The sequence below is a fragment of the Hirundo rustica genome, chromosome 26, assembly GCF_015227805.2.
Source record: "Hirundo rustica isolate bHirRus1 chromosome 26, bHirRus1.pri.v3, whole genome shotgun sequence".
Lineage (NCBI taxonomy): Eukaryota > Metazoa > Chordata > Aves > Passeriformes > Hirundinidae > Hirundo > Hirundo rustica.
This window is the reverse complement of record NC_053475.1, coordinates 3299455-3314446: the sequence shown is the minus strand read 5'-3', so window position 1 is coordinate 3314446 and position 14992 is coordinate 3299455. Positions and strand designations below refer to the sequence as shown.

At 61.5% G+C, this 14992-nt stretch overlaps 1 protein-coding gene across 1 annotated transcript in view; it reads left to right on the top strand.

Annotated features, from left to right (window-relative positions):
- LOC120763315 (A disintegrin and metalloproteinase with thrombospondin motifs 10) overlaps nucleotides 1-14992 on the top strand; it is a 77592-nt gene that overhangs the window by 59856 nt on the left and 2744 nt on the right. The window contains exons 2-11 of the mRNA XM_040086494.1: nucleotides 145-250; nucleotides 2182-2284; nucleotides 7676-7809; nucleotides 8979-9102; nucleotides 9555-9635; nucleotides 11378-11541; nucleotides 12128-12254; nucleotides 13514-13643; nucleotides 13989-14193; nucleotides 14773-14949. Of these exons, the coding sequence (XP_039942428.1) occupies nucleotides 145-250; nucleotides 2182-2284; nucleotides 7676-7809; nucleotides 8979-9102; nucleotides 9555-9635; nucleotides 11378-11541; nucleotides 12128-12254; nucleotides 13514-13643; nucleotides 13989-14193; nucleotides 14773-14949 (1351 nt within the window). The remainder of the gene's footprint in view (nucleotides 1-144; nucleotides 251-2181; nucleotides 2285-7675; nucleotides 7810-8978; nucleotides 9103-9554; nucleotides 9636-11377; nucleotides 11542-12127; nucleotides 12255-13513; nucleotides 13644-13988; nucleotides 14194-14772; nucleotides 14950-14992) is intronic.

Below are 14992 nucleotides of genomic sequence, written 5' to 3'. Positions count from 1 at the left end.
AACCCTCTGTGCACTCGGGGGGAGATTGTAGGGGCTGTGCTCCAGCCCTGTCCAGGCAGGATCGGTCCTTGTGGCACAGCAGGGTTGGGAAAAGCCCCCTGGAGCAGCCAGCACAAGCTCCTCGGGGCAAAAACCTGGCCCAAGCGGTGCCAGGAGCTGTTCAACATCTCCTTCCCTCTTTGGCAGGCCCACGATCGGAGGGAAGTACTGCCTGGGGGAGAGGAAGCGCTACCGCTCCTGCAACACCGACGTGAGTGGGGCCGGGCCCGGCAGCGGGGATGGCAGGGGAGGGAGGGTGCAGGAGGGGGATCTGCCCTGTCTGGGGTGGGAACAGCCCTGTCCAGGGGGAATCAGCCCTGTCCAGGGGGAATCAGCCCTGTCCGGGATGGGATCAGCCCTGTTTGGAATGGATCTGCCCTGTCCAGGGGGAATCAGCCCTGTCCAGGTGGGATCAGCCCTGTTTGGAATGGATCTGCCCTGTCCAGGGGGAATCAGCCCTGTCCGGGATGGGATCAGCCCTGTCCGGGATGGGATCAGCCCTGTTTGGAATGGATCTGCCCTGTCCAGATGGGATCAGCCCTGTCCAGGGGGAATCAGCCCTGTTTGGAATGGGATCAGCCTTGTTTGGGATGAGATCAGCCCTGTCCAGGTGGGATCAGCCCTGTCCAGATGGGATCAGCCCTGTCCAGATGGGATCAGACCTGTCCAGGTGGGATCAGCCCTGTCCAGATGGGATCAGCCCTGTCCAGATGGGATCAGACCTGTCCAGGTGGGCTCAGCCCTGTCCAGATGGGATCAGCCCTGTCCAGATGGGATCAGACCTGTCCAGGTGGGATCAGCCCTGTCCGGGATGGGATCAGCCCTGTCCAGGTGGGACCAGCCCTGTTTGGAATGGGATCAGCCCTGTCCAGGGGGATCAGCCCTGTTTGGAATGGGATCAGCCCTGTTTGGAATGGGATCAGCCCTGTTTGGAATGGGATCAGCCTTGTTTGGAATGGGATCAGCCTTGTTTGGGATGGGATCTGCCCTGTCCAGGTGGGCTCAGCCCTGTCTCAGTGGGATCAGCCCTGTTTGGAGTGGGATCTGCCCTGTCCAGGTGGGATCAGCCCTGTCTGGAATGGGATCTGCCCTGTCCAGGTGGGATCAGCCCTGTCTGGATTGGGATCAGCCCTGTCCCATTGGGATCAGCCCTGTTTGGGTGGAATGGTCCCTGTCCAGATTAGAATGAGCTCTGTCCAGATGGGATGAGCTCTGTCCAGGGGAGACGAGTCCTCTCCAAGTGGGATGAGCCTTCCCTGGTTGGGCTGAGCCCTGTCCGGGTTGGGCTGAGCCCTCTCTGGGTTGAATGAGCCCTCTCCAAGTGGGATGAGCCCTCTCCAACAGGGATGAACCCTCTCCAACTGGGATGAGCCCTCTCCAACTGGGATGAGCCCTCTCCAGCTGGGATGAGCTCTCTCCACACAGGTGCGGGGTGCTCTGTGCAGCCGTGGGAGGAGGAGGAGGATGATGATGCTGAGCGGGGCGTGCCGGCAGCAATCCCACAATGGGGAATTCCAGCAGGACCGGGCAGGTGTGGGAGCCGGCTCCAGGGCTGGGTGGGCTGCAGGGATCTGCAGGGCTTGGGGATCCAGAGGGGCCCAAAGATAAGGAGGGAAAGGAGGGGAGACAGAGGATTCCAGCTCTGCCAGGACAGCGCTGCCTCTCCCAGGCTGCACCTGCACGAGAGGCTGGGTCAGACTCTGCTTCCCGGGGCTGAGGCTGAAACCTCAAAGATTTACAGACACATCTGTGGTGAGGGGAAGCTCAGTGACGCTTGGGGCCCGGAGAATTGTAGCTTTAACACCCACGGGCTGCTGGTGAGGGAAGCAGATGGGTCCTGTTCCTTCCCTGGGCTTTGCCCTTGGTTTTGAGGAATTGCTCCCAGGAGTCACATATCACTCAGAGCTCCTGGAGCCCCTCCTCGTGCTCTTGGTGTTCAAATCGTGTCTGGCTTTGCAGGAGGGACTGTCCTGACACCGTGTAGCAGTGTCAGGGCCGGTGTCCCTGTCCTCGAGGGCTGGTGGCAGTGGCTCATTGCCAGGGCCGGTGTCCCTGTCTTCGAGGGCTGGTGGCAGTGCCTGGAGCAGCTCCTGCCCTCCTGGCAGCTGCCCCCCACCGTGACCAGTGGCCGTGTGCCCACAGGACTGCCCGCCGGGCTCGCAGGACTTCCGAGAGCTGCAGTGCGCCGAGTTCGACAACGTTCCCTTCCGAGGGAAGTACTACACCTGGAAAACCTACCGGGGAGGTGAGGCTGGGCCGGGGCTGCCCGGGTTTTGTCTTGGTTTGGAAAGTCAGGTGAAAAGCCAGAGCTTCCCTCGGAATGGGGAATGCAAACCCCCTCCCTCTGAAATATTACAATTTTGAAATTAGGAGGCTTTCGGGCAAAGATATGGGAATAGGAATAACAGTCCTTTACTAGGAATATTGAAAATGCAGTAGTACAAAAAAAAACAAAAACAAATAAAAAAACAAAAGACAAGCAAACGAACAAAGAAAGAAAAACACTGCCAGAGTCAGAACATGACCTGACACCCTGTTGGTCGGGGTGCTGGGAGCAGTCCAGTCCTGTCCTCCTGCAGTGACAGATGTGGTTCTGTTGGAGCAGAGATGATCCTGTACCTGGAGCAGGGTGCAGTTTTCCTCTGAAGGTCCCGTGGTGCTGAGATGGGTCCGGTGTTCCTCTGGCAATCCAGTGCACACAGGCTGTGCTGCTGTTCCCAATGCCAGGTTTTATCCAGCTGGGAATGCTGGGCTCCTCCCCTGGGTGGAACATCTCCCGGTGGATGCTGGAATTGTCTCAGCCATGCAGTGAGCCTCGATGGCCCATGAACAGCAGATGTCCCTGCAGGGAGGAGGGGCCTGGAAGGGGTGAGAACACTGCCCCAGCTGGTTTAACAGCTGCCCGTGAACAGAAGGCACCCGTCCTGTCCCCCCTGAATTATGAGATAGAGAAAAACACCTCTTCAGCCGATTTCAACAGATGGGAATAGAACACGTCTTGCACTGAACCCGAGACAGGTTTGCTCTCCCGCACGCTCTGCAGGGATGGGTCTTGTGGTCCATGGGGTCTGGGAACATCTGGTCAGGATTTCCACAGCTCTGGTTGCCCTCTCAGTGCTGCTGGGATGTGCTGCCTGCCCTCAGGTGACAGTGACAGTGACAGTGACAGTGACAGTCCATCCCTCCAGGAACCTGCTGTGCCTCCTGGGCCACCTCCCCCTGTGCAACCTTCACTGCTCTGCCACAGCCAGTCCCAGCAGCCCGGGAGCTGTGCTGTCCTCCAGGAAAAGCTGATTTCCAGGCTGGATCCTCAGCTGCTGAGGTGCACAGAGGAGGGTGGACAAGGGAAGGGAGTGTCTGGTGCACGGTGGGGAGGAGACAGAGCGGGCAGGGAGAGCATCCTGAGCAGGAGAAGGGGTGGCAGCCAGGGGATCCCTCAAAGAGCAGCGCTTCCCTCTTCCCGAGGTCAGCCCTGGGTCCTGCAGAAGGGCCTGGTGAGGAGAGGGGGCAGGAGGAGGCTCTGCGGCAGAAATCTCTCAATAATGAGGAGGAACAGCTCGTCTCCTCCGTGGAGGTAATGAACTGGACTGGGGAAATCCTTCCCAGCTGTGTAAACAAGCCCAGCTCCCAGCGGGGCTCCTGCAGCTGGAGCAGCTGTGCTGAGGCTGCAGGGGATGGATCAATAAAAATGTAATAAAATCGTGAGGCTGTAAAGTCACCCCAAGACCCCAGTGTGTGCCAAGGTGGAAGACAACCCTGCAGGCTGGAGCTGCCCTTGCTCAGACCCCTCTCTCCTCCCCAGGCATGGCCCAGGGCTTGGCTGCCCAGCTGGACATCACCCCTGAGGTGTCACCTGACCCTGATATGGATTTTTGGCTTCCATAAAGAGCCCCTTCCTCTCTCTCTCTCTCTCTGCTTCAGCTTTCTCTGCCATAAAATAAGTGATGAAACCTCTCTCCTGGCAGGAGGCTGGGAGCGCTGACAGCGCCGTGTTCTGAAGGGGTCTCAGAGTTCATCTCCTCTCCCCACCTGTGCTGTGGGCAGTGGGCACGAGGAGAACTTTTATTTTGTTTATTCAGTGTCAAAGGGTGTCCCTGGGCCAGGGAGAGAGCATGGAGCAGGGAAGGACAAGGAGGTTCTTTGCACCAGTCTGGGCTCTGTCTCAGAACTGGTTTGTGTCCAGTACCTAAAGGGGACTGGAAAGAAAGGCAGAGAATTTTAGCAAGGCCTGGAGTGCCAGGACATAGGGAATGGCTCCCAGTGCCAGAGGGCAGGGCTGGATGGGAGATTGGGCAGGAATTGTTGGCTGTGAGGGTGTTGAGGCCCTGGCACAGGGTGCCCAGAGCAGCTGTGGCTGCCCCTGGATCCCTGGCAGTGCCCAAGGCCAGGCTGGACATTGGGAATTGGAGCAGCCTGGGACAGTGGGAGGTGTCCCTGCCATGGCAGGGGTGGCACTGGATGGGCTTTGAGGACCCTCCCAACCAAACCCCCTCAGTGACTCCGTGATTTCAGCAGTACCAGAACCTCCATCCTCGCATGCCCGGGGCGTTTTGTGATCCTTGGTGGCATTTGGGTGTCAGAGGCACATCCTGGGGGAGGTGGGGACATCCCTCGCACCTCCACCTTCCCCGTGTCACAGATCCCAGGGATCAGCCCCCTCCTGTCCTGCCCTGGCCACGGATGTTCTGCTCCCCGCGTCCCCCCCGTGCCACCAGACACTGGGGTGGCAGTGGGGGCTGCTCCTCACCTCCTGAGCCCTTCCAGCGTGCCCACTCCCTCCCTCCCCTGGCACCAGCAGCACCCCAGGATCCCTCTTTGGTGGCAGCCCCATCCCGGCAGGATGAGGAGGGAATCTGAGGATGAGGGGGGAATCTGAGGATGAGGAGGGAATCTGCTCCTCAGCTTGGTTTTGGGCACTTTGGGAGCCCCTTCACCACCCTGGCCCTCTGCTGAGCCCCTTCCCCGGGCTTCCCACGAGGGTGGGGGGCTTCGGGGGTGCCTCACTCCACATTCCTTCAGGAAATATCCTTGGGAGGGGCACGGAGCACCCCCACCCTGCAGGCAAGGAGTGCCCCGCAAGCTTGGAGGAGAGGAGCACCAATGCGGGGATCTGGGAAGGGACGGAGCTCCACAGCGGCTCCCTGAGCTCGGGATGTGTGCGGGGCTGATTTCCAGCGATCCCAGAGCCCCGGAGAGGAGCGCTGAGCTCAGCAGTCCGCAGATTCCTCGTGGAACGAGGCTTTAATTGTTTGTTTACTTTGCTTTGTTCGCTGCGCTCTCCGTTTCACTCTTTGGGGCGATGCGGGAGTTCAGGGAGAGCGATGGGAGGAGCGGGAGCTTCCGGGAAACAGGAGATCGCTCGTCAGAAATTGTAATAAGGCTTAATTCCTCCATGGGAGGGGGCAGGCAGGAGGAACAAAACATCCTCGGAGGCAGCAGCCGGCGGAAAATATTCTGCTTTAATGGCTCTGTTAAAACATGCAAAGGAGGAACCAGGGCAGACCCCAGGTGAAGGGAGGGGGTGACAATCTGCAGGATGGTGCCTGGCTGGGGCTTTCACCCCTCTGGGACAGGGACAGGAGCCCAGCAAGGGCTGGAGCTGTGCCAGGCCTTGGGATGGAGCTCAGGGAAAGGTTCTTCCCCCCGAGGGTGCTGGGCACTGCCCAGGCTCCCCAGGGAATGGTCCCAGCCCCGAGGCTGCCAGAGCTGCAGGAGCGTTTGGACAGCGCTCTCAGGGGTGCTCAGGGTGGGATTGTTGGGGTGTCTGTGCAGGGACAGGGGCTGGAATGATGATCCTGTGGGTCTCTCCAAACTCAGAATATTCTGGGATTCCATCATTGTGTTTAGCAACATTCCCTGGGTCAGCTCAGCGGTCCCACTGGTCCTGTGGAAGTCGCTCTCCTCCCATCTCCAGGAGTTCCAAGGCGCCTTGTGCTGTCTCAGAGGATGCTGCCGTGCCCAGTGCTGCTGTCATGGGGACACAGCTGTCACTGCCGCCACCTGAACAAGGACAAGCGATGCCCAGGGCTCCCCTTGGCCGGATGAGTGCCAGGGACGCTCCAGTTCCCAGCAGATGCTGGGCAGTGGTTCCAGCCTCCTTTCCTCTGGAGGGTGGCACGGTGACCTGGCTGCCAAGGGCAAATCCGGCCTGGAAATTGTCCCAATGCCCATGTGAAATCCTTTCCCGAGCGAGCGGTGAGGAGAGCCAGCAGGGATTCATCCCTGACGCCTTTTGGGGCTGCCTAAAAACAGAGGCCGGGCAAAATGAAGGGAATAAAAAGAGGTTCTGTTTATTGAAGGGCCTTCAGGTACATTTGGGGCAGTCGAAGCCCCCCAGGGGCTGCACCCAAAAATTCACAGTGGTCACAGGTTTTCACACTTTGATAAGTCTGCTCCATTTGCATATTGGGGTTAATCTTCCAATTACAGCTTCAGGTAATGAAGTCATTTACCCCAGATTTGCTCCTCTTCCCCTCAACTCACTTTTGTTTCCACCTCTGGGGTCTGAGGCAGTGAGGTGTCCTGGATTCCCAGGCCTGGAGAGGAATTGTGTCTGTCCAAACTGGGGAAGCAGCGGCTCACACCACGTGTGGAGTTTACAGTTAGACCCTAAAGAACTGCAGGGCTGCAGATGAATGAAAAATATAAAAGCTGAGGCAGCGTCCCACACGGAGCAGCGTGACCACGGGACCGGAGTCCTGGAGCGCAGGGGCAGCCCCAGCTCACCCTGCTCAGCAGCTGCTTCCCAGAGCTTCTCCAGGGGCTTGCCCAGGCATCCTGCTCCAGAAAATGCCTCCAAGCTGCTGAATTCCCCTCTCGCGTCTCCTCCTGCTCCTCCCTCTCCCAGCTTTGCTCTCTCTTCCCCCCAGCTGCTCTCCCAGGCACAGCTGGGCCCCGCTCCCCTCCCTCTGCCCCTTTGATGTTCCTGTTGAGTTCCAAGCTTTGCACATTCCCCTTCCTCCCATCCAAGGTGCTTCCCAGCTCTGGCACGGGGATCAGGGGCTGCTGCCTCCAGGAGGGAACTGCCACAGCCCAGGCACCTCTGCCTGGGCCCTGCTGGCTCTCCTGGGATGCTCAGTGAAGGCAGCAAACGCCACAAGCCACACCAGGATTTGATAAAATCCCACGGCAGGAGCCGGGGAATGCTCTGCTGGACACACATCCTGCTCCCAGGAGCTTTATCCGGATAGCCAGGCGCTGCTCCTGGGGTGATGCTTTGGCAAAGGTTGGTGGGAAATACAGAAAATACAGAAATTTCAGCTGTAACTTGAAGATCCTTCCCCTTCATCCTCACACGGCTGGGAAGGATTGGGTATCAGCAGCCTCGGGCAGGAAGGAATGGGTTCTCTGGCCCAGTAACTCAGTTGTTCTGCTCTGGCAGCCGAAAAAAAGCCTTGGAATGGTGGCTCAGGAGCTGCTGCCTCAGTTTCCCTGTTGGTAACGTGGGCAGAAGGGTTTTACAACTTGTAAAGTGCCAGGAGTGACCCAGATAAGAACAAATCCCTTTGTTTCCTTCCCCGGCACATCCAGCCCACGTTCCCAGGACAGTGTCCCCCAGGGGTTGGTGTCTCCTGCCTCCTCCAAGGGGCACCCTCACGGTTTTCCACATCTTTTCTCTGCTTGGCTCCTTCCCCAGGGGGTGTCAAAGCCTGTTCCCTCAACTGCCTGGCCGAGGGCTTCAACTTCTACACGGAGCGGGCGGCGGCCGTGGTGGACGGGACCCCGTGCAGGCAGGACTCCAACGACATCTGTGTCAACGGGGAGTGCAAGGTGGGACAGCCTCGGGAGGGGCAGGGGGACAGGGACAGAGCCCTGGGGAGGGGGACAGGGTCACAGCCCCAGGAGGGACAGGGACAGAGCCCTGGGGAGGGGGACAGGGACACAGCCCCAGGAGGGACAGGGACAGAGCCCCGGGCAGGAGAGAGCTGCCCTCAAACTGCTCACCCAGCTGTGGGGTGGGTGGAGGGTTAAGGGAGCTGGGGGTGCTCAGCTGGAGAGGAGAAGGCTCCAGGGAGAGCTCCGAGCCCCTGGCAGGGCCTGAAGGGGCTCCAGGAGAGCTGCAGAGGGACTGGGGACAAGGGCTGGAGGGACAGGACACAGGGAATGGCTCCCAGTGCCAGAGGGCAGGGCTGGATGGGAGATTGGGCAGGAATTGTTGGCTGTGAGGGTGTTGAGGCCCTGGCACAGGGTGCCCAGAGCAGCTGTGGCTGCCCCTGGATCCCTGGCAGTGCCCAAGGCCAGGCTGGACAGGGCTGGGAGCAGCCTGGGACAGTGGGAGGTGTCCCTGCCACGGCAGGAGTGGGAATGAGAGGATCTTTAAGGTCCCTTCCAACCCAAACCATCCAGTAATTCCATGATTTCTCTGCCTGGACACCCAGTGGGAGCAGGAGCATTCCCACCCTGAGCTTGTGCCCATCCGCTCTCCAGACACTCCCTGCCTGTGGATCTCTGCACTCCCAGCCTGTGCAGCCCCAGGCCCTTTGATCTTTCCCTTGCAGTGGGATCTGTAGAAGTTAATTATCAATGGGAGAGGCCAACATCCCCCCGCAGGCAGGCAGACAGACAGACTGTGTGTCTGTCTGTCTCCCTTCCTGTACCTCTGGGATCTTTTTGTCTCCATGGGGCTGAACCCTGTGGAGCAAAGGGGGATTGCACCCGAGGGAGCCACAGCCGTGCCGGTGACCCTTGTGCCACCCCGCGGGCGGTGGCACAGGGACAGAGGCCACGAGGACGCGTGAGCTGCGGGGACAGGGCGTCCCTTGGGCTCCACATCCCAACCTCCGCTTCATCCCAGCATCGCCGCCCGCGCCCTCCCAGCCCCGCAGAGACACTCCTGGGGCGGCAGAGGTGCCCAGGGCGGGCAGTGAGGGCTCTGCAGGGCAGGTGTGGGCAGGGCAGGACCCTCCAGGCTGGCTCATTCCCGCTGCTCCTTCCCGCAGCACGTGGGCTGTGACCGGGTGCTGGGCTCCGACTCCAAGGAGGACAAGTGCCGGGTGTGCGGGGGAGACGGCAGCTCCTGCGAGACCATCGAGGGCGTCTTCAACCACTCCCTGCCCGAGGGAGGTAGGGAACAAACGGCCTGCTCACCCTCAGGACCCTCCTCGACCTCACCCGGCCCCGGGGACGGGCAGGGACAGATCCCAGAGCAGCATCCTGAGGGGTAGGACCAGGCCAGGAGGCAGCAAATCCCTCCTGCCCAGCAGCCAAGCCGTGCCCCGGCCTCCAGTGGTGCCCAAATCTCTGACACAGGGCTCTGAGCTCCTTCCCTGCTCCCCAGCACGCTGAGCCAGGTCTGCTCTCCTTGAGCCAGGGTCAATCCCAGCTCCAGAGCACATTCCCAGTACAGCCAATCCCATCACGAGAGCACACAGTGCAAACCCGCTCCCATTTTGCTGCCCAAAATGCTTTTTCCATCGTTTCCCCATGGATAAGGGGTTGGCTCACCCTCCCATCCAGCCCAGGCTCTGGGACTGGAGGCTGAACGTGGCCCTCAGCAGCCCCTGGGTGTCCCACAGGTTACGAGGAGGTGATCCAGATCCCCAAGGGTTCCGTCCACATCGACATCCGGGAGCTGAACCTCTCCATCAACTACCTGGGTGAGACGGGGCTGGGGACGCTGAAATCCCAGCCAGGCCCTGCCATTTCCCTGGCATTAACGGGCTCTGGGAAAGGCCTGGCAAGGAGAACTTCCCGCTGCAGCTGGGAATGGTGGGGGGGTCCCAGGCTGGGATTTGGGGGCAGGGGAAGGCAGCAGGGCAGTGTGACCCAGGCCAGCGTGGGCTGTGTGTGCTCCAGTGTCCCTGTCCCGTGTTAGCATCACAGCCCCGAGCAAACCCCACATCCCGCCCATCCTGGCACTGCCTGTGCCTCCCTGGCATCCTCCCTCAGCCGTCCTGGGGATTAAAAACGCTCACATTTCCCTCGGGCTTGGTTTTCCAGCCTTGCTCAGTGCCACTTTCACAACGAGGATTTTCTTTCCCCTTTCTCCTCCCTGTCCTCCGAGCGATGCAGGGCAGGGCAGGGTGCTCACCCTGGCTCGCTGCCGGCTGCCTGCAGGATTCTCCTGGCAGCATCCCTCCCGTGCAGCTCGCTTTGGGATGAGGTGCCCCCACCCCTCTCTGCCCAGTGCCTGGGGACTCCTCGTAGCTGCATTTCTGCGCTCTGAGCAGACCCCAGGCTGTGCCACTCTGGGGCTCTCTCCCGGCACCCCAGACGGAGGGAGCATCCCCCAGCCCCACCAGCGCAGGGATCCTCGCTGGGCTCGGCGGGGCCGGGGGCCGGAGCCGCTGCCGCAGCGTCGGTGAGCGGGGCGGAGGGGAAGGAGCGAGCGGTCCGATCCCCCTCTAGCGACTCTCCCGGGCAACCACAGCCCGGCCCCCGGCCGCAGCAGCTCCAGGAGCTCCAGCAGCTCCAGGAGCTCCAGCAGCCCCAGCAGCCCCAGGAGCTCCAGCAGCTCCAGCAGCCCCAGGAGCTCCAGCAGCCCCAGGAGCTCCAGCAGCTTCCAGCAGCTCCAGCAGCTCCAGGAGCCCCAGCAGCTCCAGCAGCCCCAGCAGCCCCAGGAGCTCCAGCAGCTCCAGCAGCTCCAGCAGCTCCAGGAGCCCCAGCAGCCCCAGCAGCCCCAGCAGCCCCAGCAGCTCCAGCAGCTCCAGCAGCTCCAGGAGCCCCAGCAGCTCCAGCAGCCCCAGGAGCTCCAGCAGCTCCAGCAGCTCCAGCAGCTCCAGGAGCCCCAGCAGCCCCAGCAGCCCCAGCAGCCCCAGCAGCTCCAGCAGCTCCAGCAGCTCCAGGAGCCCCAGCAGCTCCAGGAGCCCCAGCAGCTCCAGGAGCCCCAGCAGCTCCAGCAGCTCCAGGAGCCCCAGCAGCCCCAGCAGCCCCAGCAGCCCCAGCAGCTCCAGCAGCCCCAGGAACTCCAGCAGCCCCAGCAGCTCCAGCAGCCCCAGCAGCTCCAGCAGCTCCAGGAGCCCCAGCAGCTCCAGCAGCCCCAGGAGCTCCAGCAGCCCCAGCAGCCCCAGCAGCTCCAGCAGCCCCAGCAGCTCCAGCAGCCCCAGCCCAGTTTGCACAGCCGGGTTTGAGCCTGGCTTTGTGGCCGCAGCTCGTCCCCAGCCCAGCTGTGCCCAGGCACTGGGCAGGCCGAGGGGGACATTTGTGCCACAGGCCTGGGCAGGCCGAGGGGGACATTTGTGCCACCCTGCTGGTGGCTCAGTGTGACCCTGAGCCAGCCCCCGGCTGTGCCCTCCCTGTGCCATTTCCCCTCTGCCCTGGCAATGCTCTGAGCCCGGCAGGTGATCAGCACCTGGCTGAAGTCAGCCTTGGTACTGAGCTCCCTCCCCTGTCCTGGCAGCGCTGCGAGGGGAGAGCGGTGAATATTTCATCAACGGGAAGCTCTCCATCGATCCCCCCCGGCGCTTCGACATCGCCGGCACCACCTTCCACTACAGGAGGTCCCCTGAGGAGCCCGAGTCCCTGGAGGCTTTGGGACCCACCAACATCACCCTCTTTGTCATGGTTGGTAACTTCCCACCCCTCCCGGTGCGGCCCTGCTTGGGCTGGGAACACCGTGGCTGCGTGGGGATTGGAGATGTTCAGCCCCCGTGGGGCTGTCGGGAGTAAAGGGACACAGGGAGCAGAGGTAAATTGGGCTGAATTCACACAATCACAGAATTAATTAGGTGGGAAAAGTCCTTTGAGAGCATCGAGTCCAAGCCGTGCCCTGACACCAATTTGTCAGCCAGAGCATGACACCGAGTGTCACCCAGGAGGGACAGGAGCCCAGGATCCCTGCCTTGGGAGGCCAGTGCTTTATCCACTGGCCACTCCCAGATCTCCCTCCCTAATTCCCAGGTCTCCCTCCCTAATTCCCAGGTCTCCCACCCTAATCCGTCAGGTTTCGGGATGATTCCCCCCCTTAAGTGCCTGGGAGCTCATTCTCGAACACTGCTGTCACCCCTGGTGTCTGCCCTGCCAGTTCTGAGACGGGCTGGAAAGGGCACAGGGGAAGATTCCAGCAGCCCTGGACCTTAGAGGGGCTGTGTGATGCCACCCAGGTGGTCACTGAGGTGGCACTGATGTCCCTTGGGTGCCTTTCCCGCAGGTGCTGGTGCGGACGGAGCCGCAGGGGATCTGCTACAAGTTCAACGCTCCCGTGGGCAGGGACGGCTCCAGCCAGTACTCCTGGCACTACACCCCATGGACCAAGTGCTCCGTGCTGTGTGCAGGGGGTGAGCTTGGATGCTGGGCTGCTTTGGGGGGACATGTGGGACCCCCCCTGTGCTGTGTCTGGGCCTCTGGTGGGCTCTGAGGAGCTCTGGGGTCTCTACACGGCCCCAGCCGTGTGAGCTGTGTGAGTTGTGTCAGGCAGTGCCAGGGCAAAGAACCCAGGTGCCATCTTCATCTGGGACACAGGTATGGGTGGAAGGACCTTGAAGATCCAATTTTTCCACCCCTTGCCATGGCAGGGACACCTTCCACTGTCCCAGGCTGCTCCAAGCCCTGTCCAGCCTGGCCTTGGGCACTGCCAGGGATCCAGGGGCAGCCACAGCCGCTCTGGGCACCCTGTGCCAGGGCCTCAACACCCTCACAGCCAACAATTCCTGCCCAATCTCCTATCCAGCCCTGCCCTCTGGCACTGGGAATCATTCCCTGTGTCCTGTCCATCTCCACCCCTTTTTAAACCCATTGATTTGTGCAGTACAGTGATTATGGAATGCCTTTAGGTTGGCAGGGTCCTCAAAGCCCATCCAGTGCCACCCCTGCCATGGCAGGGACACCTCCCACTGTCCCTGGGTGCTCCCAGCCCTGTCCAGCCTGGCCTTGGACACTTCAGGGGTGGAGCAAGGACAGCTTGGCCGATCACAACAACCCCGGTGGCCTCAGATCTCAGTCTGTGAACTGAAACACACCTGGTGCTGCCCCGAATCCTTGGGCTGGCTCCCATGGGGGTTGACCCACGGGTTTGGGCCGTGTCTCAGGACTCTGGAGAGCCTGGCTGGGAGGGGCTGGGCTGGCATTCGGAAGAGAATGGCTCAGTAATGTTCCCTGTTTGAAACTCAAGGCTTCTCTTCCACACCAGACATTGATCAAGTGTTGTCCTTCCTCATTCCTGTTATTCCCCAAGTGGGGTTAGAACAGGCTCATTTGAGCAGGAGGTCCCCTGGCTAATGAGCTCTAGAATCCCACAGTCATCGAGGCTGGAAAACCCTCCAGCGCCACTGAGGCCAGTGTGTGCCCGATCCCCGCCTTGTCACCCAGAGTGCCACATCCAGGCACCCTGATTCCACACCACCCATGTTTTCTGGAGATGTCAGAGCAGCCCTTGGTTATGAGTGGAGGACAAAGTTCAGGCTGTGACAAGGGACAAGTGGCCGCTGTGTCACCTCACCGCGTGGGAGCAGAGCTGTGGGGTTGGCACCCGCAGCCTGGCTCTGCTCCAGCCTCGGCCTCCTCCTCCCTTTCCCCCTTCCCTCTTTTCCCTGGGCAGGCAGCCAGATCCAGTCTGTGGTGTGCAGGAAGCTCTCCGATGGCTCAACCGTCCCCAACCACTTCTGCAGCGCTGACACCAAAGTGCCCGAGCGGCAGAGGAGCTGCAACACCGAGCCCTGTCCCCCGGCGTGAGTACCTGGGCAGGGAGCCAGGGGAAATCCAGGCTGGAAGAGACCGAAATTCCCCCCTGGCTGCCACTCCCCAGTCACAGCCCCCACCGGCGACGCTGGGGCAGCTCTGCTGGGGAATGGGGAGGGAGTGTTCTCCTCTGTGTCCCAGATTTTCAGTGAGTCCCTCAGGAATTGTCCCAGCTCCTCTCCTGAAGGGGAAGGGCAGGTGTGCAGGAATTCTGTGGTTCAGCCAGAGCTGCCTGGGAGGCTGTGGCTGGAGAAGGGCCAGGGCTGTGTGCAGGAGCGTGGGGACAAGCCCAGCCCAGCGTGCCCCTCCAAGCTCTGCTGTTGACCCATCTCCAGCTGGGCCATTGGGAACTGGTCCGAGTGCAGCCGGAGCTGCAACGAGGGCGTCCGGACCCGCAGCGTCTTCTGCAAGAGGAAGATCTCTGCCAACGAGGAGAAAACCCTGGATGATGCCTCCTGCTCCCAGCCACGGCCAAAGATGCTGGAGCCCTGCAACAACCAAACGTGTCCTCCAGAGTGGGTGGCCCTGGACTGGTCAGAGGTGAGTGCCAAAGGAGGGACACGGAGCTGGGGAAGGGTCTGAGGAGGGGCTTAGGGCACTTGGCTCGTTCAGCCGGAGCAGAGGAGACTGAGGGGAGGCTCCTCGGGGGCTGAGCTCTGCTCTGGGACAGGGACAGGAGCCCAGCAAGGGCTGGAGCTGTGCCAGGCCTTGGGATGGAGCTCAGGGAAAGGTTCTTTCCCCCGAGGGTGCTGGGCACTGCCCAGGCTCCCCAGGGAATGGTCCCAGCCCCGAGGCTGCCAGAGCTGCAGGAGCGTTTGGACAGCGCTCTCAGGGCTGCTCAGGGTGGGATTGTTGGGGTGTCTGTGCAGGGACAGGGGCTGGAATGATGATCCCTGTGGGATCCAGGTCGGGATATTCTGATTCTCTGATTGACATCGTCCCACACATCTCCAAGGGCGCTGCTCCGCAGGAGGCCAGTGCCAATCCCGGTGATGGCCACGGAGAGCAGTGTGGGAATGCTGTAGCTCAGGAGCCAGGAAAGGCGGGAGCAGCACGGGGGGGGAGCAGGAGCCGCCTGTGTCCCCCCCCTTGCCCTGAGCGTGTCCCCTGTCCCTGCAGTGCACCCCCAGCTGCGGGCCCGGCTTCCGCCACCGCATCGTCCTGTGCAAGAGCGGCGACCACAGCGTGACCCTGCCCACCTCCCAGTGCCACGAGGCCGCCAAGCCCCCCACCAGCATGAGGTGCAACCTGCGGCGCTGCCCCCCGCCCCGCTGGGTCACCGGCAAGTGGGGAGAGGTAGGGACAGCCCTCGCCACGGGGGTACTGCAGGAGGAACTCC